At 46.4% G+C, this 26722-nt stretch overlaps 1 protein-coding gene across 4 annotated transcripts in view; it reads left to right on the top strand.

Moving 5' to 3' along the window:
- Window positions 1-26722, top strand: part of LOC110333442 (NPC intracellular cholesterol transporter 1) — a 124248-nt gene that overhangs the window by 79024 nt on the left and 18502 nt on the right. For 3 of the 4 annotated variants that reach the window (XM_029546789.1, XM_029546791.1, XM_021215023.2), the window contains 9 exons: window positions 8074-8199; window positions 9318-9424; window positions 11964-12139; window positions 17402-17569; window positions 18365-18614; window positions 19632-19705; window positions 20049-20419; window positions 21393-21619; window positions 23226-23326. In XM_029546789.1, coding sequence (XP_029402649.1) covers window positions 8074-8199; window positions 9318-9424; window positions 11964-12139; window positions 17402-17569; window positions 18365-18614; window positions 19632-19705; window positions 20049-20419; window positions 21393-21619; window positions 23226-23326 — 1600 coding nt within the window. The remainder of the gene's footprint in view (window positions 1-8073; window positions 8200-9317; window positions 9425-11963; window positions 12140-17401; window positions 17570-18364; window positions 18615-19631; window positions 19706-20048; window positions 20420-21392; window positions 21620-23225; window positions 23327-26722) is intronic. The other variant, XM_029546790.1, reaches the window with a different exon arrangement.

The raw sequence follows: 26722 nt of genomic DNA, 5'->3' as shown, positions 1-26722 counted from the left end.
GAGAGAGAGAGAGAGAGAGAGAGAGAAACAGAGACAGAGACAGAGAGAGAGAGAGAGACAGAGAGAAAGAGATAGACAGACAGACAGACAGACTGGCTTTGAAATAGAGCTTCTACCCCAGAAGTCACATCAAACTAAGCCTCTACCTCCATGTTGTTTAATCTGTCTTCTGAATTCCAAAGGAACAGCAGGCCGTGTAATCACCCCTGGGCAGGATTCTCCAGCCCCCCCCCCCCGCCTTGTTCTGACTTGACTGTACAGGCCTGTGTCCGTGTTCCCCAGAGAGGCAGCAGGCCTCTCCTGTCAGAGCTGGAGCCAGCTGTCCCCCCAGGTCCCTCTATTGCCTTTATCTATCCACAGTCATAGCAGAAGTGGTGATGTCAGCCGTAGTGTGTCTCGGCTCTGTCACGGAGCTGCTGGACTGTGGGTCACACCTGACAGCCACCTAGAGATGTGAGTGACAGCCATTGCTTCTAATCTGTACTTTGTGGAACTTGCAGTCAGAGGGGGCAGCCTGTCTGCTGCGACTTCCTCTTCTGAGGCTGCCAGTTTCCAAACGAGGCTGGAGTTTGAACTGTGCTTGTGGGAAGAGACAGAAGGAGGGTTGGCAGACATTCGTCTTGTTTTTCAGAATTATGTCACCTGTGAACCTTGCTGTGGACTGTCATTTCTGAGCCTTTATTTCCCTTCCCTGTAAATGCTCATATTCTGTGTGATGACGGCCTGTTAGAAATGAATCAGTGAGAAATGACCGGCGTGTGCCTGACACACCATTGGTGTTCCCTCCGGAATTGTGGGTTTAGACCTTGGTAGGGTTCACTAGAGGCCCCAGGAGTCCACGTTTCTCTTGGGTTCAGAATTTCTTCTGTGTAGTGTAGGAAGCTGTGTTCCGTCTATGCTCATGGATGGTAGAGTGGGGCTCAGAGATTGTAGGTGCTGACGGGTGGCCGAAGGGTTAATTTTTCTTAAATCTTCCTGGACTGACCCTGTAACTGCTGAAGGCAGCTTTCTGACTCAGTGAGATTTCTAGTAACTAAATCCCATCTGACCTAGCTTTCAGAAGTAGCAGCTCTGTAGCCTTGTAACTACTAAGCCTGGGTTGCAGCCAGGTGGCCAAGTTCTCCTCTCTGAACTCATGAAATCAGTGAGATTCCCTCGACTCATTGTGAGTCTTGCTGGTTTCTGAACCGATGAAGGTTGGATGCATTGTACAGGGTGTTTCAAAGCTGTTGAGGATTTCATGGTCTTATGAGGGCATCAAGACAAACAAGAAAATACTCTTTCAGGTCTCACACATTTCACTTGCTCCTAGAGCGACAGCCACAGGCGGTGGCCTGGTGGCCTGGCGCACGTGTTTGGGGCATGCTTTACTTCCTGTGGCTGTAACTGAACAGATAGGGTTGAGTCTTTGCCACAGAGATCTGCCTGAAGACTTAAAAGTCTCCATTATTTAATGTTTGGCCCTCAGGGGCAGAGTTTGTCTGCCTAGCTCTCGTGGGTCCACTGGGGAGCTCTCAGGGGGTCACAAAACATGTCACCATGGCCAGAGACATTGGCCTTCTCCATGACTGTGAGGAAGGGGTTGGGTGCTCCGCTGCCAAGCCAGCAGCTGTCTGATCAGTTAAGGCAGCTCACCTACTTTGGGAACACTGCACTAGACCAGGGTGGAAGGAGTCAGGTTCAGCTTAGTGAGGAAATGAGTCTTGGGAGGGGCAGTTAAGCAATGATCGTTAGTGAGGACAGACAGGATGGGTAGCACCAGAGTCTGGAAGAACAATGAGCCTTGGTTTTCTGTGACTGCAGTTTGGCCTTAAGGTCTTAGATCAAAATAGTAGAGGGTAGTTAAGAGCCAAAGAATGGTCTGTGGAAGGGAGCTGACACCATACTTGTGGTTCTGCATATGTGACAATTGGATGTTTACCTGTGGGGGAAACTAGAAAGCTAGGAAGATCTGGGTGTAATAAATTATACTGGTCCAATCTGAGAAATGGGTAGGGTAGAGATCTGAGAGAGGCCTTTCAGTTTGAATTCAGTATATCTGTGAAATCTGGATATCTGTGATAGGTGTGTACTGATTTGCAATTAAAACTCTGCAGTCTTGAAAAAATATTTTAGAAATGGACAAAAATGTAACAATTAAGTAATGTTATCTTTTCATTAGAGTATCATTGTAAGAGTGGTATATGTGGAAAATAAATTGTGTGTCTGCAGTTGGCTCGAATGTGCCAACAGAGTTCATGTGCTGGAGTCACACCCGCGAAACAGCGTTGATAATTAAACCATGAGTGATATGTCGGGACAGATCGGTCAGTGCACCCTGTGGTGAATCGTACTTGTACACCTAATAAAGGGCGAGCCTGTCTGGGGTTCTGCCTCTCTCCTTTCCACCGTGGAGCACGGTGGCAAGAACATCAGATGAAGTCCCTCCAGCCCCCACATCTGTGAGCCAGAGAACTTTCTGCTTATTATTAATCACGTAGTCTCAGGTATCCTGACATAGCAGCAGCTCTCAGACCATGAAATGTCCCCACTACATAAGTGAGTGGGATATGCTATGAGAGATTTGGCTGTCTGGTGTGATACTCGGATTCGTGACCCTTGATCCTGTTTGACTCCCGCAATGGTGGCAGGGAACTGAAGCTCGAGACACAGACAGCTTTCATTTTTATCTGTGACCAGGCTTTTGTTTTGTGTTATTTTGGTGGTAAAATCATGTATAACTCTGACATTTAGCAGTGCTCAGTGGCCTCAGTGTGTCACATGTGTGCAGCCTTCGCTCCTGTCCCTCTCTAGAACACACACAGCTTGTGTGATCCTATAGGCTCTCTTCGTGGTGATGGTAGACCCCCAACTCTGGTGCATTTCATTTCAATACTGCATATATAGTGCCTCCTTCCCTACGAGAATGTTTCTGAGTTTAAAGCAGGGTATGTTTGCTGTTTGGTTTCCTTTGGATTAGGTTGGGTTGAGTTGGTGGTCTTGCTATGTAGCCTGGGTTGGCCTCTGTGGTGGTTTGAATATGCTTGACTCATGAGAAGTGGCACTATTAGGAGATGTGGCCTTGTTGGAGGACTTGGAGGGCTGTGAGATGTCTATGCTCAAGCTCTTCCCAATGCGGAAGAGACCCTCCTCCTGGCTGCCTGCAGAAGACAGTTGTCTTAGTTAGGGCTTTACTGCTGTGAACAGACACCATGACCAAGGCAAGTCTTATAAAAACAACATTTAATTGGGGCTGGCTTATAGGTTCAGAGGTTTAGTCCATCATCATCAAGGTGGGAGCATGGCAGTGTCCAGGCAGGCATGGCGCAGGCAGAGCTGAGAGTTCTACATCATCATCCAAAGGCTGCTAGTGGAAGACTGACTTCCAGGCAACTAGAGTGAGGGTCTTAAGCCCACACCCACAGTGACACACCTACTTCAACAAGGCCACACCTATTCTAACAAGGCCACACCTCCAGATGGTGCCACTCCCTGATCCAAGAATACACAAACCATCACACCAGTCTTCTCTGGGCAGCCTTTAGGTCAAGATGTAGAACTCTCAGCTCCTCCAGCACCGTGTCTGCCTTCACACTTCCATGTTCCCTGCCATGATGAAAATGCTCAGAACATCTAAACTATCAGCCACCCCGGTGAAATGATTTCCTGTATAAGAGTTGCCTTGGTAATGGTGTCTCTTCACTGCAATGAAACCCTAACTAGACAGCCGTCAGTGGCAATCCAGGTGCAGGGGTTCGGGGCATATGTCACTACACTCATCTTAAACTCTGGGTTCTTGTAGCACATTGAAGGAAGCTTTAAGTTTGGAAGTTGGGTTCTTTGTCTAAAAGGGAATTATATGGCCCGTGTGAGTTCTACTTGCCCCCAGAGCATGGTTGCGTCAGTTTGACAGTCCTGGGAGACTTCATGACACATTCATCCTTTGTCAGAGAAGCCCTGACTACCTACTGTCTGTGTGATTTTGAGATTGTGGATCCTGGCTCTAAGGTGCCAGTTAGACCCTCCATAGGTTGCAGAGATGAGCATGGCCCAGCCCTGTCTCTCTAGGTCTGTATTCCCTTGGTGCAGTGGAAGGAGGGCCCCAGCCTCCCACGCACCTAGGCCACAAGTAGGTGAGGTCTAGCTCTGCCCTGACTCAGTCCTTCAGATGAGGCACTTTACCTGCTCATCTGTAATCCAGATGAGTCACAGATCTGCTCTGAGTGGGGATTGTGACAGTTAAGGACACACTTAGCAAGAACCCATAACCTAAGAGTGAGAGATGCGCTATATCCTTATGGGACTAGAACATCTGACGGGTGCTCTGGAGGGACGTGCTTAGGTGCATCAGCAGGCACGAGGGAGGTGGCGACCGGAGAATGACTTTAGCCTTAGGTAGGAAAGAAGACTGGAACCAGTGTGGAGGCAGGTAGGTCCCTTAGGAGGAGACAGAAGAGAAGAGCCAGGACGAGCATGCAGGGCGTTGTCACAGGCAGCAGGTGAGGGTGGGTTCTAACTACGGACTGTGGAGATGTCTGAACAAGGGAGCCCTACCAGTGGAAGCTGTGGAGGACTGAGAAGGACTAGCCTCCCCTGAAGTACCAAAGGTCAGCAGGCAGAGAGGCAGACGTGTGTAGAGGTTGTCTGAAGCAGGGACATCTGTGAGATTAGAACAGTGTCCATAGGCAGTGTAGACACCCTGAATGGGAAAGTTATCGCGCTGAAAAGAAAGAGACCAGCTGATGAGGTTCCCTGAGGAGGGGCTGGAGACATTTATGGCGGAAAACAGGGTGAGCTTGCAGGTGGGAGTGGATAAACCCCTGAGAAGGGCTTTAATTGTGTCCTAATTATTTTTTATGGAGCGTCTGTGCCTGGAGCCAGAAGCTTCAGTTTCAGTCCTGGCTTGGCCAATGCTCTCATGACCTTGAACAGATTGTGTTCGCAGTCTCCTAGTGCTCTGCTTTGTGTGCTAGTGGAGTATCTGAGCCTGTCACGCTGACTTGACACCTAAGGCCTGTGAACCACTGAGTGCTCTTGGGAGCACTTGAGCCCCTCTGGCTAGGTCCACTGCTGTGGACAGGATGGTGTTGGGAGCCAATTGCCTTTGAATGGCCAAATATTTTGTGCTCTACTTAAAACGGTTAAGTAACTTCTCTAAGTGTAGTGGGGCTCCACTTACTGACTTAGAGTATTGACTTCTTGGGATCCTAAGAGCTCCTGACTCCTCTCCATCCCCTCCTTTCAAAGGGGCAGAAAAACACTTGGCTTTGAAGTCAGTGACAACATAGAAGCAGATGTTTGTGAAACCACGATAGGTCATCTTGTCTGGCCTTTTGGCTGGGTTTCTCTTGTTAAGGTTTGTGGGGGCATTGGGTATGGAGCTGTTACTTGCTCTGGGCCAGTATAGATTTAATCAAAGTCAACAATCTGGGACTACTTAAGTTGACCTTGTTTTCTTTTCTTCTTCTTCTAATTTTTTTTTTTTCTTTTTTTGGTTTGTTTTTTGAGACAGGGTTTCTCTGTGTAGTCCTGGCTGTCCTGGAACTCACTCTGTAGACAAGGCTGGCCTCGAACTCAGAAATCTGCCTGCCTCTGCCTCCCAAGTGCTGGGATTAAAGGCGTGTGCCACCACACCTGGCGACCTTGTTTTCTTTACATCACCCTTTGCCTTTGTTGTAAATGCCACCTGGTCACACTCTGCCCAGGAGTGCCCAGCTCAGAACCTGCTGGTGACAGCCCTACTGAATTCCCTAATCAGTTTTGGTTTGGCCTTGCTCAAATAAACTCCAACTGGCCTCTGGGATTTCCCTTTGAATTCTGTTGTGAGACTGGCTTGGCAGCTGGTAGAGCTAGCTCTGAGGAAGGAGAGAAAGCTCTCCCTGTTTAACTGGTACTTCCTGTCAGCTCTGCCCGCACCTCTCATCAGCTTCAGCCTTTTAAACCTTGAGTTACATCGGAGCCCACTCGCCTGCTGGAAGGCCAGAGTTAAACGGACACTTTCCTGATTGGATAATTTCTCTCCTAAATGTAGGAAGGACTTGCAGTGAGTCCAGAGGGGCGGGCCTGTAGCGGGTGCGGAAGCAGCTTGTTGCTCTTGGGCTACATAGTTAGTCCCTGTCCCCCGGCTCAAAAGGACAGCCACACACACACACAGGCATAGACGCAGGCAGACACATGGATCTCCTGTGGTTTGGGGGTATCTGTTTTTGTTTTTTGCTGTTTTGAACCCCAGGCTTTCTGAATGTTGAACAACCACTAGCTACACCCCTGTCTTTTAAGGCAGGGGCTCCAAGTTGCCCAGCTGGGTCTTGCACTCCACTTCTCTGTCCTGCTTCCTGTTTCCTCCCTCCTCTGTGGTAGATGAGGTTCCAGGCGTGCACCACTATATCCAGCTACCTGTAATGGTTATTTTACTATCCAAAGAATGACTTTGGAAGCAAGTTCTATTGATTCTGGACCCCTTGAGAGTTGTGTTCCCTGGTCTAGTTTATGTTCTCGTTCCTCTTCTTCCTCCCGCCGTGTTTCATGTTCTGGATCTGCATTGTGGCTGGGAACTAAAGATCACTGATGTAGCTGTCTGCCTGTGTGGGGATTGGCCTGCTGCTCCTGTTCAGGGTGTTTAAGGCTTTGCACCAGGTGTCTTGGGATCCAGCTTGCTCCTAGTTTATGTTTTCCCTGTAGGGCAGTTTTAAGACAGTGTCCCTGGCATGCTGGGTCATCTGTGCTGAGTCAGTTGTGAAGCACAGTATGGCTTCCTCTGGGCAGCACCCTTGATGAGGTGGTGACTCATGGAAACACTTCCTTCTTAAGTTCCAGGCAGCCTTGTGATTGTCACATGGGGAATATGAGCAGCTCTTGAGACATCTTTTCATAAGAAATACTAGGTTAATGATGCCTTGCTGATGGTCCTTAAGTTTAGCAGTGCGTTCCTTGGCGATCTTCTTCAGCCTCAGGAACAGTGTTCTTGCCCCTCCTTTTAGGTAAAGTTAATGATGCAGGTTTTGTCCCTCAGGTCCCTTTTAAAGTATCAGTAGTTAATGTAACTATATGGGGAAATAGCCTTTTGGTTGTCGAATTTTTTGCGTGCAATTCCCCCCAAAACAGTATCTTAATAATTTCTTAATTGCTAAGTACAACATTGCTTCTACCTATCCTTGTTGGAACTAGACCCTCTCTTAAGTGGCAAATCTAGCTCTTGTAAATAGTTTCCATTCCTGCACCACACTGACCAGACAAATCCGTTTGGGGTTTTAAACCTGGTTTCTTTTTAAAAGATATTGGGGGGCAGGGAGGCGTAGGTGTCAGATACCATGAAGCTGGCTTACAGGTTGGTGCTGGGAACTGGGGTCCTCTGAGCGAAGGAACCTCTCTTTTTCTCCTCCTCCTCTTCCTCCTCCTCCTCCTCCTTCTTCTTCTTCTTTAAAAGCTTTATTTATTTATTATATGTAAGTACACTGTAGCTGTCTTCAGACACTCCAGAAGAGGGAGTCAGATCTCGTTACAGATGGTTGTGAGCCACCATGTGATTGCCAGGATTTGAACTCAGGACCTTCGGAAGAGCAGTCAGGTGCTCTTACCCGCTGAGCCATCTCACCAGCCCCTCCTCCTCCTCCTTCTTCTTCTCCTTTTTTAAAAAAAAATTATTTTCTTTATATGAGTGCACACTGTAGCTGTCTTCAGACACACCAGAAGAGGGCATCGGATCTCATTACAGATGGCTGTGAGCCACCGTGTATGTGGTTGCTGGGAATTGAACTCAGTACCTCTGGAAGAGCAGTCAGTGCCCTTAACTGCTGAGCCATTGCTCCAGCCCCATGGCCTGGGTGCTATCTTTCATTTGTTTTCAAGACAGGGTTTACTGGGTAGTTCAGACTGGTCTTCACTGTGCAGCCCAGGCTGGCCTTGAACTCACGCTCTGTCTCAGCCTTACAAGGGTTGCTGACATAAGACCCCCATGTCAGGCTTGTTCTGTCTTTATTAATATTTCTCGGCATGTTTAGCAAGAACCTTTGTTACTTCATTTGCGAGGTAGCATGAAAGGTTTGTTGATTGAGCACCTTTTCTTGCTAAAATCTGTTTTCCATGTTTCCGTAGGTGTTTTCACAGTCCTGTATTTGGTATGGAGAGTGTGGAATTGCAACTGGAGATGACAAGAGGTACAACTGTAAATATTCTGGTCCACCAAAACCCCTCCCTAAGGATGGCTATGACTTAGTGCAGGTAAGTGTGCTATTTTGAGAGCACCCAAGCATATCTTATAGAATCTTATATATCTTATATGACGGGACCAAGGATGCTGGAGGTGAGACTAGAAGGCTAAAATCTGTAAAGACGTTTTTGTATGTGTGTATGTGTGTGAGCCTTTATATGCAGGAGGTCAGTTGGGTCTCTTGTGAACCATGTGGGCCAGGAACTGAACATGATTTCTCCACACGATCAGTCATCACTGCTGAGCTGTTGCTCCAGTCCCTGACTTAAATCTTAACCTAGACTCCAGCCTATATCCCATAACACAGAGCTGACAAAAGGCCCCTGGCTTAATCTTCCAGGTGCTGACTCTGTGTCTCCTGGAGTTTACTAGTGTGAGTTAATGTTTAGAGTTGACCTTGGTACCCAGATGTTAAGTTAGCTTTCTTGTTGTTGCTCCTAGATTTCAAGACTTGCTTTTTCTTAGATTTTGTCACTAAGAGGCTGGCATTCTCACCCCCTCTTTTAGTGATTTCTCTGTTCCCTGTAAGCCTGTGAATTCTGGCTACCTCCCAGACATTGCTTTTTGTTAGTCTGATTCTTAGGGCTGTTTGAAAAAAAAATACTGGGAAAAATCAGGCTGAAAAGACTGGCATTGGGGCTTCGGTAACCCAGGGTAGCACTAGGTTGCATAAATATCCTTGCTTTTTTCTTCAGAGTTAGTATAAGTTTTGACTGTCCCTGAAGTGATAAGTGGATATGGCACTGTGGCTGAACTTTTGAATAGTCTGACTTATAAAGAGAAACAGTAAAGGAAAAATCAATAGAGTTGTCTCTACTGCTACTTATGAGTCTCCACTTTCTTGGGGGTTGGGAGGAGAACTGTCCTCAGACAGGGCTTCTCTGTGTAGCCCTGGCTGTTCTGGAAGTCTCTGTAGACCACAGTGATCTTAAACTCAGAGATTGGCCTGCCTCAGCCTCTGGAGTGCCGGGGTTAAAGGCGTGTGCCACCACTGCCCAGCTGAATCCCCACTCTGAATGGCGAACTTGATAGCGACTCAGACATAACCTCTCGTGCCTGAGAATAACAAGAGTGAAGGGCATCCCCTGTAGTGACTGAGCTTATCTGGGAACCTGCTCTCTCCTCACAGGAACTCTGTCCGGGACTCTTCTTTGACAATGTCAGTCTCTGCTGTGACGTTCAGCAGCTTCAGACGCTGAAGAGTAACCTGCAGCTGCCCCTGCAGTTTCTGTCCAGGTAGGCTGACCACAGCAAACAGTGCCACTCCTGGGGTGTGACCAGTTTTTTCTCTGTTGTGCTCTGAGAAGGTACTCATGGTATGGTAGAAGGAGAAAGGAAGTCACATGTCCACTAGTTTTCTTCCTAGTTTCTTGGTTTCCTTCGTGGTATCCTGGCCCACAAAGGGAACTGCACAGGGGCCTAGGGTCTCTCAGAGCAGAGCGTCTATGCACTCTGGTGAGGAGTGGTCCCTGCTGTCCTGCTCAGGACCCTGGTCCTCCATCTGTGTGGCTCTCGGTTCTTTCTCACTCCTTGCTGCTTTGCTTTGCCCAGCATTCTTTTTTAAGTTTTTATTAGTTACTTATTGTGTGCATGTATGTACCATGTGTACACACTGTGTGCATGTGCACATGGAAATCAGTTATTTACTTACTGTGTGCATGCATGCACCATGTGTACTTACTGTGTGCATGCATGCACCATGTGTACTTACTGTGTGCATGTATGCACCATGTGTACCCACTGTGTGCACATGCACATAGAAATTAGAGGGGGTTGGTTCTCTCCTTTCATCATGTGGGTCCAAGAATCAAACTCAGGTTGTCATCTTGGCAGCATGCCACTGGTTCTTGCCTGATGTCCGTGTGTCTCTCTGTGCTGAAACCTGATGTCCTTGTGTCTCTCTGTGAAACGCTGCAGTAGCATTAGCTCCTAGGTGGCACACCCATTCTAGTGTAGTTGGCAGTGCAGAAAGATTGTATAACAGATGTTCTTTAAAAGTGTAAAGAACAAGGTGGTGGTTTGCTTGAGAGCAGCAGATTTTGGTGTGTGTAAATTATCCAGACTTTAGCACACTTGTAAAGGTGGATGAGGAAGGAGGTAAAGAGGAAGATGCCCTCTCTAGATATCACTGTAGGCAGCAGGACTGTACCAAGTAGAAAGCCTTTGCTTTACACCCAGAATGTAATAATGGGTCGAGAGCTAAGAATCTACTCGGGCCGCTCTAGGCTCCTGGTGTTGGCAGAACCGGATCAGAGGCTCTGCCACTTAGACCACGTTTATTTACTACCCACTCTAATTGATGGATTATGCATATAAACATTTACTGTAGCTAGCCCCCTCCCTGTGTTATCAGGGGGTAAAGCTCAAGTTATAGTAACAAGAGAGGCAAACTACATGGGAGTTTATCCAGCTGCTGAACTCGATGCTCATGGAGGTTAAGTGAAGTGCCATTTGTAATCCATTGGCAAGCAGAACTTCCCAGGAATGACTCCTGTCTGAGTGCTGCAGTTGTACTTTCTGAGTTTGTTACTGTTTGCTGTATTCTAGGACTTGACCTACAACCATTAAAACAATCTCTTTAAAGTGTCAGTTTTAAAATTCTTCTAATTTTGGCCTGAAGAGATAGCTCAGCAGTTAAGAGCACATACTGGTCTGATAGAGGCCCAAGTGACAGCCAAGGTCTTTGTCTGCCAAGGTCTGAAAAAGAGCACTGACCTCCGTGCCCCCTTCTGGAGCAGAGTCCCTTGAGGACTGGACACATCGCCCTCATTCCCTGTCAGATCTGACTGTGGGACTGAAGCAGACTAGACAGTAGTCTCAGGTGCTCCCGTCTCACTCTTCCTCCATGGAACAGGGAGGTAACGTGGACCAAAAGGGAGCGAGAAGGCTTTTGCCACATACACAAGTCAACATTGGGAGCTTAAACTTTGAACCCAAAGGCCAGCAGTCAGCTGTCGTCTTCGTGGAAACCCGTGTGTTGTTGCAGTACACACGGCGAGCGCTGCTGTGGCGCTTCTTAACCTTTTCCTGTACTGCGCCCTGATCCGAGACCTTGTAAGGTGATGGCTCTTTTTGATATTCAGAACACGCAGGGGAGTCCTCCTGTGTTTCAGGAGGAGCTACGGTTATCTGACTTAGAAGAAAGCTGAGGGTATAAATCCTATAGTGGTCTTTGTCACATGGACACACACACACACACACATCTACACCTTATTCTCTTAATCAAAACTGTGACATTTTTGGAATAAAGATAGAAATTTCTAATTTCAAAGCACAGAATTCAGAAAAGCCTCCTTTTTTCTTTTTATAAATTATTTTTTATAAATTATTTATTTTTATAAATTATTTGTAATTGAATAAATTAAATGTAATATTAGGACAGTTTTAAAAGCTATTTCTTTATGTTACAATAAGGTGTTAAGCATGTGTGAGTCTAAGGACTGGAGAAAAGGCTCCAGTTAAGAGAGCTGCTCTTCCAGAGCACCTGGGTTCAATTCTAAGCTCACAACTGCCTGTAACTCCAGTTCTGTAGCTGTGTATATCTGACACCCTCACACAGACATACATGCAAGTAAAACATCAATGCACATAAAATAAAAATAAAATAAAAAGAATCTGTGGGTCTGGGGAGAAATAGGATGAAATGTTTTCTGAGTCTACCATGTTTCATGGTAACTTGTCTCCTTTCAATGAATTTTAAATATTCTGTAGCTATGTTACCTTTTTTTTAGCTGATATATCTGAAATCATAAAATATAATTTACTTTTTCTTTAGATGTCCGTCATGCTTTTACAACCTAATGACCCTGTTTTGTGAGCTAACTTGTAGCCCACACCAGAGCCAGTTTCTGAATGTGACAGCAACTGAAGATTACTTTGATCCTAAGACACAGGAGAATAAAACAAACATAAAGGAATTAGAGTACTATATCGGACAGAGCTTTGCGAATGGTGAGTAAATGTAATTCCGCTTCCTTTTAAAAAGCTGGGTCAGGACACTGGGTTGAGTTTACACCTTTTGTTGTTGTCCTAGTCACAGTTTCAGGACATTGGTCACTGTTTTCCTATATTCTGGGACTTGAACTACAACAATTAAAACTGTCTCCTTAAAGTATTTGTTTTTAAACTCGTCTTCTGTGGGGGCTGCAGTGATAGCAGCAGTTAAGTGGATGCGCTGCTCTATCAGCGGACCCGCCTTCAGGTCTCAGCACTGTCAGGGGGCTTATAACCACAGTTGTAATCTTCGGCCCTGATTCCTCTGGCCTCTGCAGGCGCCTGCACTTCCATACATATACCCACACACAGACCCACACACTCAAACAAAATTAAGAAATAACAAAAGTCTTGGGGCTGGAGAGATGACTCAGCCATTAAGAGCACTGGCTGCTCTTCCAAAGGATCTGGGTTCAATTCCCAGCATCCACATGGTGGCTGACAGCCACCTCTAACTCCAGTCCGAGTGGATCCAGTGTCCTCTTTTGGCTGATGCCCTCTTCTGGCCTCAGCAAGCAATAGACACATAAGATACACATACATACATGCTCTCAAAAATAGCCCTACATATACAAGAAATATAAAATCTCAAGAAAGTAGCAAGTATTTTTAGATTGTTTTCTCAAGTTACCACATGGAAATTTTTGGGTGTATGCAAGTGTACTTGTGTACATTTTAGTAACCATCCCATCATTGATTCAGACAGACAAGACTTGCTTTTAACCTCGAGAGACAATAGAAATAAAGATAATGACATCAGAGAGGTATTTGGATTTTGAGAAAATTAGTCATCAAAAGAAAAACAGTTACAAGATGAGGAACACCCCCCATACAGATGAGAAGCACTGCCATAGAGCATGAGAGGAGCACCCCCATACAGCATGAGTATCCCCATACAGATGAGAAGCTCTACCATAGAGCATGAGGAGCACCCCATACCACATGAGGAGCACCCCTATACAGCATGAGTATCCCCATACAGATGAGAAGCTCTACCATAGAGCATGAGGAGCACCCCCATACAGCATGAGTGACCAAGCCAGCTCAGTCAGCAAACAGGGTCTGAAGGGAGAGAGAGAGGATTGAAAAGAAAAAGACAATTAGACAATCGTTAGATCGTGACTCCAGCCAATGCTGAGGCTGAAGTACCTTTATTTTTTCCAGTCTGCTTTTATACCATTCTAGGTTCTTGCAGAGAATACGGTCAGTTCTTAGATCAAAGGCAAAGTGATTAAACAAGGCAATGAACAAAGTCCCCTGAGTCACTGGGTCTGGGGGCTCTCAGGATTACCAAGCTAAAAGGGGAGTCCCACCTTCCTTGGCTGTGTTTACCTTGATCCTTGCATCAGCCCAAATGCAAACATTCCTATCTGATCCTCTTCCTCCTCCCTCGGAGCCCAGTGACAGATCTCTATAAGCAGCACAAAAGCTCTCCACACAGTGAGTATCCCATACAGATGAGACGCTCCACCCATCGGTCACCGGAGGAGATCAGAGTCATGATGAAGAGATCCATCTACTTGCTAGGAAATTATTGAAATGATAGAATTCAGAAAAGAAGAAAATACTACAGAAAAGGAACAAATTACAAGTGGAAGTGATTGGAACTTAAGACAGAGTAATCATTGAAATGGGCTAAAAAACCTAGCAAAGTAGACCTGGCTGAATAAGAAGGGTCTAAGAGCAGTCTGAGAAGCAACAGGATCCACCTCCATTATGCCTGGGCTTAGGCTCAGAGGACCCCAGATCCCCGTGAGGCATGTGTGCATCTGCATCCACTGCTGCCCGTTCACACTAGCTAGGAACTGGAAGCCACCTTGATGCCCGACTGTAGATGAGTGGGTGAAGAAAACGTGGTTCTGTAAGACCCCCAACTTAATGTGTTTTTAGACCCCTAGAAACAAAGCCCAGCATAGAGCTCTCTGTTCTTTCCCCTTCAGCCTGAGAAACCAAAGACCACTAAAACTGGCTCATCGCAACTGACCCGCCCTGGCACCTGACTCATTGTGGAAGGGACTAAAAATGTTTGCCAAAGATAGCTTGTAACTCTTCCGTAGGAGATGAGCTGTAATACATCATCCCCACTCTTGTGATCTTTACTTAGTTTCCCCACCAAGAATGTTTGCCAAAGATAGCCTGTAACTCTTTCATAAGAGATGAGCTGTAATGTTTACTCAGCTTCTCCATTCTTTGTGGACTTATCCTCCTCTTTCCATGTGTTTTTTTTCTTTAAAAGCCCTCAATTGCAGCTGCTGAGAGCCGATCTAGGAGCTCGACCTCAGCATGCTGATTTTCCCGATTAAACCTCATGCATATTGCATCAAGAATGGTTTCCCTCAAGTTATTGGGGCATCGTCTCATCCCAGGACTTGAGCGAGGGTCTCCCCGGAACGGGGGTCTTTCAGTACGTATACACAGTGGAGTTCTGTTTACCTGTAAAGAAAAATGGAATTTTCAAAAAAAATGGTTGGAGCTAGAAAATAGATTAAGCAAAGTGATCCAAAGCTAAAAGGATGAAAGACTGCATGTTCTGTCACCTATGCAGATCTTAGCTTGTAGCACAAACATACTCTTGCACATACAAATGTGAGTACAGATGTTAAACTAGAATGAAAAGACAGGCTGAAAGAGGTGCTGAAGATGAGCCGGGAACCAGAAGAGAGACAGTGGGAGATTCCAGTGACGGCAGAGGGTTGGGACAGATAAGGGAAGAGGAGAACATAAACAGAAAGCATGCTTTGTGACTTTAATAAATAATGCTTAAGTGTACTAGGGTCAGTAAGATCCGCAAAATATTAGTTCTTATTATGACCCATCCAGCCCCCAATAATAGAGTCAGAGTCCAATAGATTTATTTAATCAGCTTTAGCACAATTACTGGGCAATTACCTTTTAACTATTTTTCTATGCTAGACTGGTTAATTCCCAGCTGCACCCCCAAGTTACTTCCTGTTTGAGTCTCACCTGGGTTATTTCTGCTCCATCAGTCTTTTGAGATACACTTCTCTCCCTAGGCTATGTCCCCTCTAAAGGTGACCGCTTCCTGGCCATCTGCTTTCTCCTCTCCCTGCATTCCTCTGCCCAGGAACAGAAGCCCCGCCTACCTCTGTTCTCCTCGGTAATTGGCTGTCAGCCACTTTTATTCAACCAATCAGAAAACATAGGTGAGCGTAGTTTGCAGAATATTATTTGGTGTGCCCGAGAACTTCCTCTAGGCTGGTACCAGATCTTGGGGGCCAGTATTTAGCATTAGAATACGTAGCAGCACCAGACCAACCCCCAACAAAAGACCAATTTAAAAAATAACCCAGCAAGATTGGAGGCTGAGGAGGCAAGAGGATCATGAAATGGAGGCCAACCTAAAATATATATGTTGTATCTCATGACAACAAAAAACAAGCAATTTTTAAATCGCTTCATTGGAAATAAGTCCCATTCACAAAGTGACACAAATGACAGAATCTTCCAGAAGATGTGATGTAGCAGCTAAGGAGAGAGTGTCCTGGCCAGAGACAACCGTGTGTGGATCAGTACTCTACACAGCTCTATCATTACAAACCCTTGAGAGAATGGGATGGGGTGGGGGGGAACGGATATATTCATCTATATTTTAGTATGTGTATTAAAAGTTGTACAGATTAAAAATACTTGAAAATTTGTACAAGTAAACATAGGGTTTGGGGTTTTTTTTTTTATGACTTTAAGGTAAGAAAATATGTTTTGACAAGAAAATCAAGGCAGAAACCAAAAGTGGTTAAAGTCCAGAACCGTCCATGAAATACAGACCCTCCAGTGTGTGTCCTCGTGCCGTGTCAAGTTGGCACAGGGTAAATTTGTCAGTTCCAGTTCTTTGTAAGGGCATGAAGCAATAGGGAGTCAATAGACTGCCCCTCATGGCTGCTGTAAACATTTGAAACCATTTGAAAAACAATTTTGCAATACCTGGTGAAACTGAAGATAAATATGCCATTACCTCAGAGTTTCAGTGCCTCCTACAAACACTGAATATGTGTGGGCAGAGAGACCCCAAAACTATGAGCGCATGTGGGTGGGGAGCCCCTACAGGAACCATGAACAGGGGTGTCTGTGCGCATATCAAATTCAAATCAAAGTAACTGCTGGAGATGCTGTGGAGGGCAAGCCCGCGGGCCCCGCCCATCCCGAGAGAATCTTAAGTCAACAGCAAGTCAACAGCAGTTGGGTGGTTTCTTGTCACATGGTCCAGCGGCATGCCTAGAGTGGGTATATTATGGGATACGTAGTTACATTTCTGACATTCAGTCAAGTTTATTTATTTGGGAGTTTTTGTGTGGGGTTGTGGGTTTTGTTGTTTTTGAGACCATCTCAGAATTGGCTCCAAACTCAGTATATCACAAAGGTTGGCCTTGAACTCCTTATCTCTTATCTCCACCTTCCACGTGCTGGAATCAAAGGCATGCACCCACAAGCCTGGCTCAAAGTTGTTTTGTGATTTTGTGTTTTTAAAGATATCCCCTTGGAATAGCTTTCTTGCTTGTGCTGTTTTAAAAAAGCACACAGAGTAATGAGCCACACCGTGGTGTTTTCTTGTTCTCTCATGTATAGCAATATACTTTGTTCATATTTGCATTCTTACTTCAAAAACCCAGTAAGCTCCACGGGATACATCTTGAAACAAAGGGAAGCATGGGGGCTCATGCCATCCTCCTACTCTAGGGACTGAGGCAGGAGGATTGAGGGTTCCAAACAGAACTCAGCAGTGCTTACACCCAGGAAAATGTCCTTGCCAGCCAGGATGGAGGCCAAGTGGAATGTGTTCCACCCCTTGTCACACTGGCTAACCTGTCTGTCCGGGGTAAGCAGTGACTGTACAGCTATGTCCTGGGAGTTTAGGGGAAGGTGACTGTCTGTCCTGAGTGAGTTGATGTGTGTATGATGCCTTTAAGTCCTCATTCCTTCTGCTTTGTGGTCTCCCCGTGCAGAGCTACCAAAATGAGCGTCTTTCTCCTGTCTCTCACTGAGCGACTCTGTAATGTGGGTGGGATTCCTCGAAGCTGTGGGGAGGACAGTTGGATGCTGTTACCTTCCCTGCTTTGAGCCTCCTTCCCGCCCTGTCTTGCAGTGCCCCGGGTTCTAACCTGCTGGCTCCTGTGTGCCAGCACAGAGACCTTCAGTTTGATCTGAGTGGTGAGTTCGAGCCAGGGTAACGTCTCCATCTTTTCCCTTGGGTTCCTCTTTTAGCGATGTACAATGCCTGCCGTGATGTGGAGGCGCCTTCCAGTAACGAGAAGGCCTTAGGACTCTTGTGTGGGAGGGAGGCCCGTGCCTGCAATGCCACCAACTGGATTGAGTACATGTTCAATAAAGACAACGGACAAGCGCCATTTACCATCATTCCTGTGTTTTCAGGTAGGGATGGCCGCTCTCGAATGCTGGAGTTATTATTTTGCTTTAAACTCAAGAATAATGAGCTACACTGTGGTGTTTTCTTGTTCTTACATATATAGCAATATACTTTGTTCATATTTGCATCCTTACTTCAAAAACCCAGTAAGCTCCACGGGATACATCTCGAAACGCCATTCAGCTTTAGAAGCATAAATTCAGAGAGAAAAGTCAGACATGTCCTGCCTGGTTTAACTTGGGAGGGCTGGGTGAGAAAGGAATTGTTCTTAGGGATTGGTAATATTACTAAAGTTGTGTGCGTGTGTGTGTGTGTGTGTGTGTGTGTGTGTGTGTGTGTGTGTGTTTAAAAGCTGAGACACATCTACTGTGGTATTAGACCAGTTGTTCGGAGTGGAAGCCAGACACATTGAGGATCCACCTTATATGATAGGTGGAAGATCAGGGCACACGCTGTACAGGAGTCATTGTCATCACAACAGATTAGGGACGGGAAACTTAGCTGAGAGTGCTTGTCTAGGGACCTTCAGGTTTGCACTGCACAAAACTACAGACAGCTACATATGTCCTAGGCCAGCTTGGCCTTCGTAAGACGTTGTCAGTACCCACTTCACTCCCCCAAAACCCTAAGAGACAGCAACAAAGTATGATGTGTGGTCACACAGCAGCCCTCCACCCTTAGTGCTCAGCTGTGCCACACTGTACCCCGGGTGCTGCTTCCCATTGGGTTTGAATGTAAGCAGATACAAAACCTGGAATGTATTCTCAGAGGTCCTAATTCAGCATAATTTCTTCTTGTAGATCTTTCAGTCCTTGGGATGGAGCCCATGAGAAATGCCACTAAAGGCTGCAATGAGTCTGTAGATGAGGTCACAGGGCCATGTAGCTGCCAGGACTGCTCCATCGTCTGTGGCCCCAAGCCCCAGCCCCCACCCCCTCCTATGCCCTGGAGGATCTTGGGCTTGGATGCCATGTATGTCATCATGTGGATCACCTACGTGGCATTTCTGTTCGTGTTTTTTGGAGCACTGTTGGCAGTGTGGTGCCACAGGTAAGCTGGTTGGCTGGTTGGTTGGTTTCCTTCAAGACAAGAACAAAATTGCCCATGTGGCACCTTTAGCTCACAAGTGACTTTAGTTAATCCAGGTAGGAAGTGAATATCGATATGGGCACTATCCCCTGGATGGCTTGTGCCTACAACTAGTAAATCAGGTTTTGTTTATATATTTAACCATTTGAAGTAAATTATACCGATGTATTCAAAGTGGTGTGTGATTTAAGGCATCTTGCAATAACCCAGTCTGTAAACCACATCTGATCAAAATCTAGTTACATGCAGTACTGCAGTCCTATATTCATATCTTGTATATATATATATATATATATATATATATATATATATATATATATATATATATATATTTGATCATATGTGTACATGTGTGTGCACATGTGCACACAAAGGCCAATTTTGATCAGTTGCCTTCCATTTTGACTGCTAACAGTTTCTCCTCAGGCCCGCCTCTGCTCTTCACTGGTGGGTCCTTTGAATCTGTGCTGTTTGCCCCAGGGTGATGGCGGGGAGGGGCTTGCACCTTCCCCCTCCCTCACCTCCCTGTCTGCCTTCTTTGAAATTACTAATGGGACCGTTCCTCTACTCACTCAGTGTACCTTTTACATTTATCTGCTGTGGACTGTGTCTAGGATTGGGGCACTGGAGTTCCTCCCCATTGGCTCTTCTCTGCCCGAGGCCTGGCATCCATCATTCTGCTCAAGCCGTTTCTGGTCCCATTGTTAGACATGGCATCGAGGGGCTGTGTCTGGGCACTGGGTGCTCATTGCTATTAGAAATAAGTTTTCAAAGGATCTAAAAGTGACTCCTGTGGATTCCAACTTGAGGTTACCGGTTGGTGCTTGTCACCTTAATGCCCTCCTAGATCTTCCCAAGGCTGGTGAGCCCAGGCAGGGAAAGCTGACGACGGGACAGGGGACAGAGTGAGGAGTGAGCTGCCCTGTAGCACTGCAAGTCCGCCACCTCTAAGACACCTCCTCTGTGCTTCTGTTTCAGAAGGCGGTACTTTGTGTCTGAGTACACCCCCATTGACAGCAACATCGCCTTTTCTGTGAATAGCAGTGACAAAGGTAGGCATGCTGCGTAAGTCAGGGGATGGGATCATGTTGTCTGAGAGCCTGTGTGAGGCAGTACTCCTGCTGAGGACACAGCCACAGTGAAGGCAGACAGGCAGACTCAGCACTTGCCTTCTGGCGGTGACCAGGCATCAGTGAGGTACCTCAGAACTAAGAAGTTAATAACAGAATTATGGGCTGAGGGAGGAGTCACAGAAGCGCTGAGGGCAGAGTGAAGTGAAATGAAGTCACCAGAGGGTCTATCCTGAGCAGCCAAGGAGAGCGAGGGAGGCTGTGGGGTTCCCTGTTCACGGCTTTGGGAATGGCTGGTGACCTCCTCTCCTTCCCTCTCCCCCAGGGGAAGCCTCATGCTGTGACCCACTTGGTGCAGCATTTGATGACTGTCTGAGGCGCGTGTTCACAAAGTGGGGGGCTTTCTGTGTCCGAAATCCCACCTGCATCATTTTCTTCTCGTTGGCCTTCATCGCTGTGTGCTCTTCTGGCCTGGTGTTTGTCCAGGTCACCACCAATCCTGTGGAGCTCTGGTCAGCCCCTCTCAGTCAGGCCCGCTTGGAAAAGGAGTACTTTGACAAGCACTTTGGGCCTTTCTTTCGCACGGAGCAGCTTATCATCCAGGCCCCCAACACCAGTGTTCATATCTACGAACCGTACCCCGCAGGAGCCCATGTGCCCTTCGGGCCTCCATTGAACAAAGAGATTCTGCACCAGGTAAGCTGCCATTCCAGTCATCGTTCCAAGGAAACTGGTGTATTTGTTCTATTTATTTCTGTTGTAATAACCAACCCGACCCAAAGCCACATAGGGAAAGAAAGCCTTATATGGCTTAAAGTTTCAGAACACACAGTCTGTCACTAAGGAAAGTCAAGCGGGAATGCAAGGCGGGAACTTGAAGGGAGCCTGCTTGCTATTCCACACAGTGTTACTCCCAGTGAGTTCCAAGGGACTCACGTCACAGCCTAACAAGTACAGCAGGAACTGTGGAGGTGCTGCCTGGCAGTTGTCCGGCAGGTTTATGCTCAGCTAGCGTCCTTACTGTAAAGTATAGGACTACCTGCCTAGGGAATGGTGCTGCCCAAAGGGGCATGAGCCGTTCTATATCATTAATAATTAAAGACTGTCCCCTACCCATATGCCCATAGGCCAATCTGACCAAGGCAATTTTTCAATTAAAATTTTCTTCCTAGATAATATTTTCTATCAGAAAATACACACACATGCACACACACTCACACGCGCACACACACACACACACACGCGCTCACACACACACACGCTCACACACACACACACACACACACGCACACACACATACAGGGCAGAGCAAGGCAGGGAGTGGTATGTTTTGGCAAGGGACAATGTCGAGAAGACTAGAAATTTGATTCGAAACTGGAGCCTTGTTGGTGGACACTGACTGGAATAGGGTGAAGGATGATTTTTTGTCTTCTGTTCATATATGTCGTGCTAATGGTGTCTCCTTCCCAGACATTGCAAACCAGAGTTCTTCATCCCAGTTTCCTGTTAGGGGGGGCCTTTGGCTCTCACCATTCTGTTGAATAATCTTCGCCAATCCTAGGAAGTATATCCTCAGAACATCTTTATCGCCTGAGTTCTCGGGGCAGTGCTGGTTAGTGAAGGGCTGAGGAAACCTTTTCTGGGTTTGCTTATTTTCCAAATCTTTCAGGTTCTGGACTTACAGATCGCCATTGAAAGTATTACCGCATCTTACAACAATGAAACCGTGACACTTCAGGACATCTGTGTGGCCCCTCTCTCTCCATACAACAAGAACTGCACCATTTTGAGTGTGTTAAATTACTTCCAGAACAGCCATGCGGTGCTGGACAACCAAGTAGGCGATGACTTCTTTGTCTATGCCGACTACCACACACACTTTCTGTACTGTGTACGGTAAGTGGCGCGGCCATTCGTATGCCCTCTCGGTATTTGAGAACCTCTGTTACCTACTCTGTTCATACATCTGGAGACGCAGTAGATGGAACCAGATGTGCATCGAGAAAATCATGTCCTAATAGAAGGAGACCAACAATAAATAAATCATATATGTTACTTCACAGTAGGAGCATATTCTGGAAACATCATTGTTAATTTAGTACAAACATCATAATGTATATTTACCCTGTGATCACATTAAGCAATATTACCCTGTGACCTTCTCCTGTATCTCATCTGCCATGGAGAGAAGTGGTGTGTGGTGTATGACATCTGTCACGTCAGGTGACACTAAGGCCGAGAAGAAAAGTCTTGGGTTTGTGCTGCTTTAGCATGGAGGGTGCATAGGGGAAGGAAAGGAGGAAGCTTGTGGATGGAGAGGAACATGTCCAGGCAGCATGAGCAGCGAATGCAGAGGCCCTGCGGAGGCGCTTTCTCCGTGTGTGTATGCACCAGGTACCTCTCGGCCTTAACAGGAGCCCGTTGCAGTGTTTCTTGTTCCTCAGGTAGAGCTTTCTGTCATGTGGTTAATTAGTTTTACTGTATGCGGCCTCCCTTTTTAAAGTAATGATACTTAGAAGCATCATTAAAGAGGAAAGCGAGTATACATGCCAACGAGGTGGGTATACTTACGTACTTTTGCATCAAGAATGAAATCTTGGGTGGACGTTGGCCACAGGAGAACAGACCATCTTCAAAGCCTTTCAGAGATGGTCAGTATTTTGATTTTACAATAATCAGTAGAGTATTTATTCTCATACATAGTATAAAAGGACAGAGGTTTGTTTGGGGCAGTTAGAAATTGTTGGAAATTCTTATATAATGCCAAGCCATGATTCCTTTAACAAATTTTATGAAACTTTTCAAGCATTAGTTTTGAAAAATCAAACCATTTTAACACAATATAGTCCAAATATATACTATTATAATTTGATACATGGTGGGGAATGATCTGGACAGAACTACTCAAAAGGTTTTATTTTCCTTAGAAGAGCAAAATACTGTGTGCACAGTAAAATACCGCAGTCTGCAACATGCAGGAGTCTTGGATCAGGCTGCATCTGTTGGTCTGTTTGCTATGCCAAGTACACACATGTCCAGAACCCAGGCTGCAGTGAAGTCACACATCACATCGAGACACTACCACAAACACATTGGATTCTTTATGGGTTTGGTTTTTTAATAACTTTGGTTGTTGAAAGTTTACAAACTTTTATTGTTGACATTTGGATTTTTTTTTTTTTGTAACCCCCATATTTATTTGACCCCATGTGGACTCACAGCCTACAGGTTAAGAGTCTGCCATGTACAATTTCCTTCACCCAATTCTTCCTGGGTCTCGTGGTGGCCGACTGACCCTTCACCCTTCATCTCTGTCTCTATACAACCAGCATCATGTGTCGCTGGCCTCACTGGGTTGTTATCTACTCCTGGCTGGTGTCCAGTGACTTGAAATCCTGAGGTGTGTGACTGCTCTGTATTCACTAAGGAACCAGAATGTACTCAGAATGCAGATATGCCATGTCTTGGACGTTCTAATGATGTTTTTCTGAACTTTTGGCAGGGCTCCCGCCTCCTTGAATGATACGAGTATGCTCCATGGTCCTTGCCTGGGTACATTTGGAGGACCGGTGTTCCCATGGCTTGTGTTGGGTGGCTACGATGGTAAGAAGTTCTTGTTCCACAGCACTGTCCTGGTTCTGTCCTTAGCCAGCAAGGGTGCTTACTAAATTCAGAAAATGGGTATTCATATTTCCCTATCTATTGAGTCACCACAATTTCTCCTTTAGCTTTGGATTTTAATTTTATCCTGAATTTTAAAAAAGTGAGCCAGGTGTGAAGGCACATACCTAATAGACTCATAGCATTCAGGAGGTATAAGCAGGAGAATCTTTGTTGCGGTAAATCTCCAACCCAAATAAGCCTGAGCAATGAAAACACAACTCAGTTAATATGAATGCATGCTGTGCACCTAGACTGGGCAGATCTACCACCACTACCATCTGCCCCATCTATGAGACCCTTACAACTCACGGTTTCTCCAGGCCACGTGCTTCTGCTCCACTTTCCTCCTCCTCCTCTGTCATCCTCTCTTTCTCCTTTTCTCCCCAAACCTTCACCTCCACCTTCCCCTCTTTCTCCACCCAATCACCAACTCTAGCCTTTATTTTATACATTAAGTGGGAAGCAGGTTTACAGGAAATCACCTGAGTGCTGACTCATTCCTTGTTCGAAGCCCCTTACCAGAGAACAGAATTAACATCAAATGTAATTAGCCCCGGGCGATCTGCAACCGATGGCAAGTTTGCTGCTTGCCTAGGCTGCATAGTGAGACCAGATGGTGTCTCAACAGAGCAAGAGAGCAAACCAAACCAGTGAGGACAGTGGACACTCAGAGTAGAGGGGCCGAGAAAGCAAACCAAACCAGCAAGGACAGTGGACACTCAGAGTGGAGGGGCTGCTGAGGACAGTGGACACTCAGAGTGGAGGCCGCTGAGGACAGTGGACACTCAGAGTGGAGGCCGCTGAGGACAGTGGACACTCAGAGTGGAGGCNACAGTGGACACTCAGAGTGGAGGCCGCTGAGGACAGTGGACACTCAGAGTGGAGGCCGCTGAGGACAGTGGACACTCAGAGTGGAGGCCGCTGAGAACAGTGGACACTCAGAGTGGGAGGGCCACTGAGGACAGTGGACACTCAGAGTGGGAGGGCCACTGAGGACAGTGGACACTCAGAGTGGAGGCCGCTGAGGACAGTGGACACTCAGAGTGGGAGGGCCGCTGAGGACAGTGGACACTCAGAGTGGGAGGGCCGCTGAGGACAGTGGACACTCAGAGTGGAGGCCACTGAGGACAGTGGACACTCAGAGTGGGAGGGCCGCTGAGGACAGTGGACACTCAGAGTGGGAGGGCCACTGAGGACAGTGGACACTCGGAGTGGAGGGCCGCTGAGGACAGTGAACACTCAGAGTGGGAGGGCTGCTGTTGCTCACGCGCTGCTTCCTGTGGTACTTCTGTGGGCACAGATCTTGCTAGGTAAAGGTTATGACACCTCTAACATCTGCAATTGCTGCCAGTCAAACAGGTTTTTCTCCCACTGCTAGAGAGGCCAGATAGCTTTTGTTCCCTCTCTCACTGCCACGGGAGAAGTTGTGATCTGTGTATGAGATGTGTTCATCCTTATAAAAAGCTCCGTGTCAGATAAAGCTCCTTTTTGCTGGGTAGTGGTGGCTCACGCCTTGGGAGGCAGAGGCAGGTGGATCTCTTGAGTTCTAGGCCAGCCTGGTCCATAGAGCGAGTTTTAGGTTAGCCAGGGATACAGAGAGAGACCCTGTTTGTATGTGGGGAGCCCTTTCTGATGGGGGGGGGAGGATTGTGTCAGTACCTAGCCTTCCCACCAGGAAAATGGATCTGGGTTTTTATTCCTTCCATCAGAATAAACTCCAGGAAATCAAAGATGGGTGTGTAAAAAATGAAACTATTAAAGAATTGGAAGAAAACATAAGAGAGACTTTTAAAAATAAGTTTTAAGATGGAGTATGCATTTATAAGTGACAAAGATAACACAAAAGCTACAAAAGGAAAGATTGAATTTGACTTAGATTTTAAAGTCTTGTAGTTTGTTTGAAGGCAAGAGGAAAATTCTTTTTTAGTATCTTTCTGGCTACTGGAAGCTATTTTTTCTTGATAAAATTTGTTTGCTTCCTTCGAAAAAAATTAAAAGTAAATGGCAGGGGGCCTGGAGAGCTGGCTCAGTGGGTAAGAGCACTGGCTGCTCCTCCAGAGGTCCTGAGTTCAAATCCCAGCAACCACATGGTGGCTCACAACCATCTGTAATGGGATCTGATGCTTCTTCTGGGGTGTCTGAGGACAGCTACAGTGTACTCACACACATAAAATAAATAATTCTTTAAAAAGGCTAACGAAAAGAAACTGCATGCATGCACACACAAACCTATCACTTCATAACAGACGACATTCTGCTATTAATAAAAAGCCGTGTGGTGAGGAAGGGTATCAGGTTTTAAAGTTGGAAATTAAAAGAGCAATATAGGTGCTGTGTGCCATGGCGCGCGCTCGCGCGCTCGCTCTCTCTCTCTCTCTCTCTCTCTCTCTCTCTCTCTCTCTCTCTCTCTCTCTCTCTCTGTGTGTGTGCGTGTGTGTGGCTCAAGTGGCAGGGTGAGGACAGGTGCCTGTGTGTATAGAGGCCAGAGGAGGGCCTCAGGTGTCCTGCCCCATCGCTGCCTCCTTTATTCCTTTGAGACGGAGTCTCTCACTGAATCTGGAGCTATGTTGGTGGCCAGCAAGCCCCAGAGATCCTCCTGTCTCCCCCACGCAATGCTGGGGTAATAGGCGGGATGGGTGACCTAATCCCACCTTCTTATGGGGTTCTGGGGTCCAAACTCAGGTCTTCGTGTTTGTATAGCAAGTGTGCCTCACCTGCTAAGCCATCTCTGCAGCCCCACAAATGCCTTTAATTATATAAGGAAATACTCATGTTCACCCTATTTGTGAAGTGCATCTCACTTCTGTCTTTGAACAGAACTGGCATAGGACAGACACTGAGAAAACATGGCAAGGGCTGGCTAGTTACTAGACTGGAAGCCCCAGGCAGGAATGGATGCTTTTTGTATCTACAGCTCATGAAATAAAACCTTTCCCAAGGTAGGACTCAGTTACTATTTTGTTAAATACAGGATCAAAACTTTGGAGGGAATTTTGACAGAACTAATCAAAAATTAGATATGTCCATAGTTTTGACTCAAAGATGGCAGGTAAAAATCAATTCTACAGATATGAGCCGTATATATTAAAATTTTTTAGGGCCTTTCTAGTAATTTTGTTTGTAATTTTTAAAAACTTGGAAACATCTCCCCAGCAGGGTCCTGGTTAAATTATCCTGGAATATACTGTACTACAGAAAAGAAAAAGCACACATTCTATGTCTTTATAGACGGAAATAGAGCAGTCTCTTAAGAGAGATTTTCTGGAGCTGGGGTGGTGGCGCACGCTTTTAATCCCGGCACTTGGGAGGCAGAGGCAGGCCAGTTCAAGGCCAGCC

This window comes from Mus pahari, chromosome 15, assembly GCF_900095145.1.
Source record: "Mus pahari chromosome 15, PAHARI_EIJ_v1.1, whole genome shotgun sequence".
NCBI lineage: Eukaryota > Metazoa > Chordata > Mammalia > Rodentia > Muridae > Mus > Mus pahari.
This window is presented reverse-complemented; position numbering and strand designations above follow the sequence as displayed.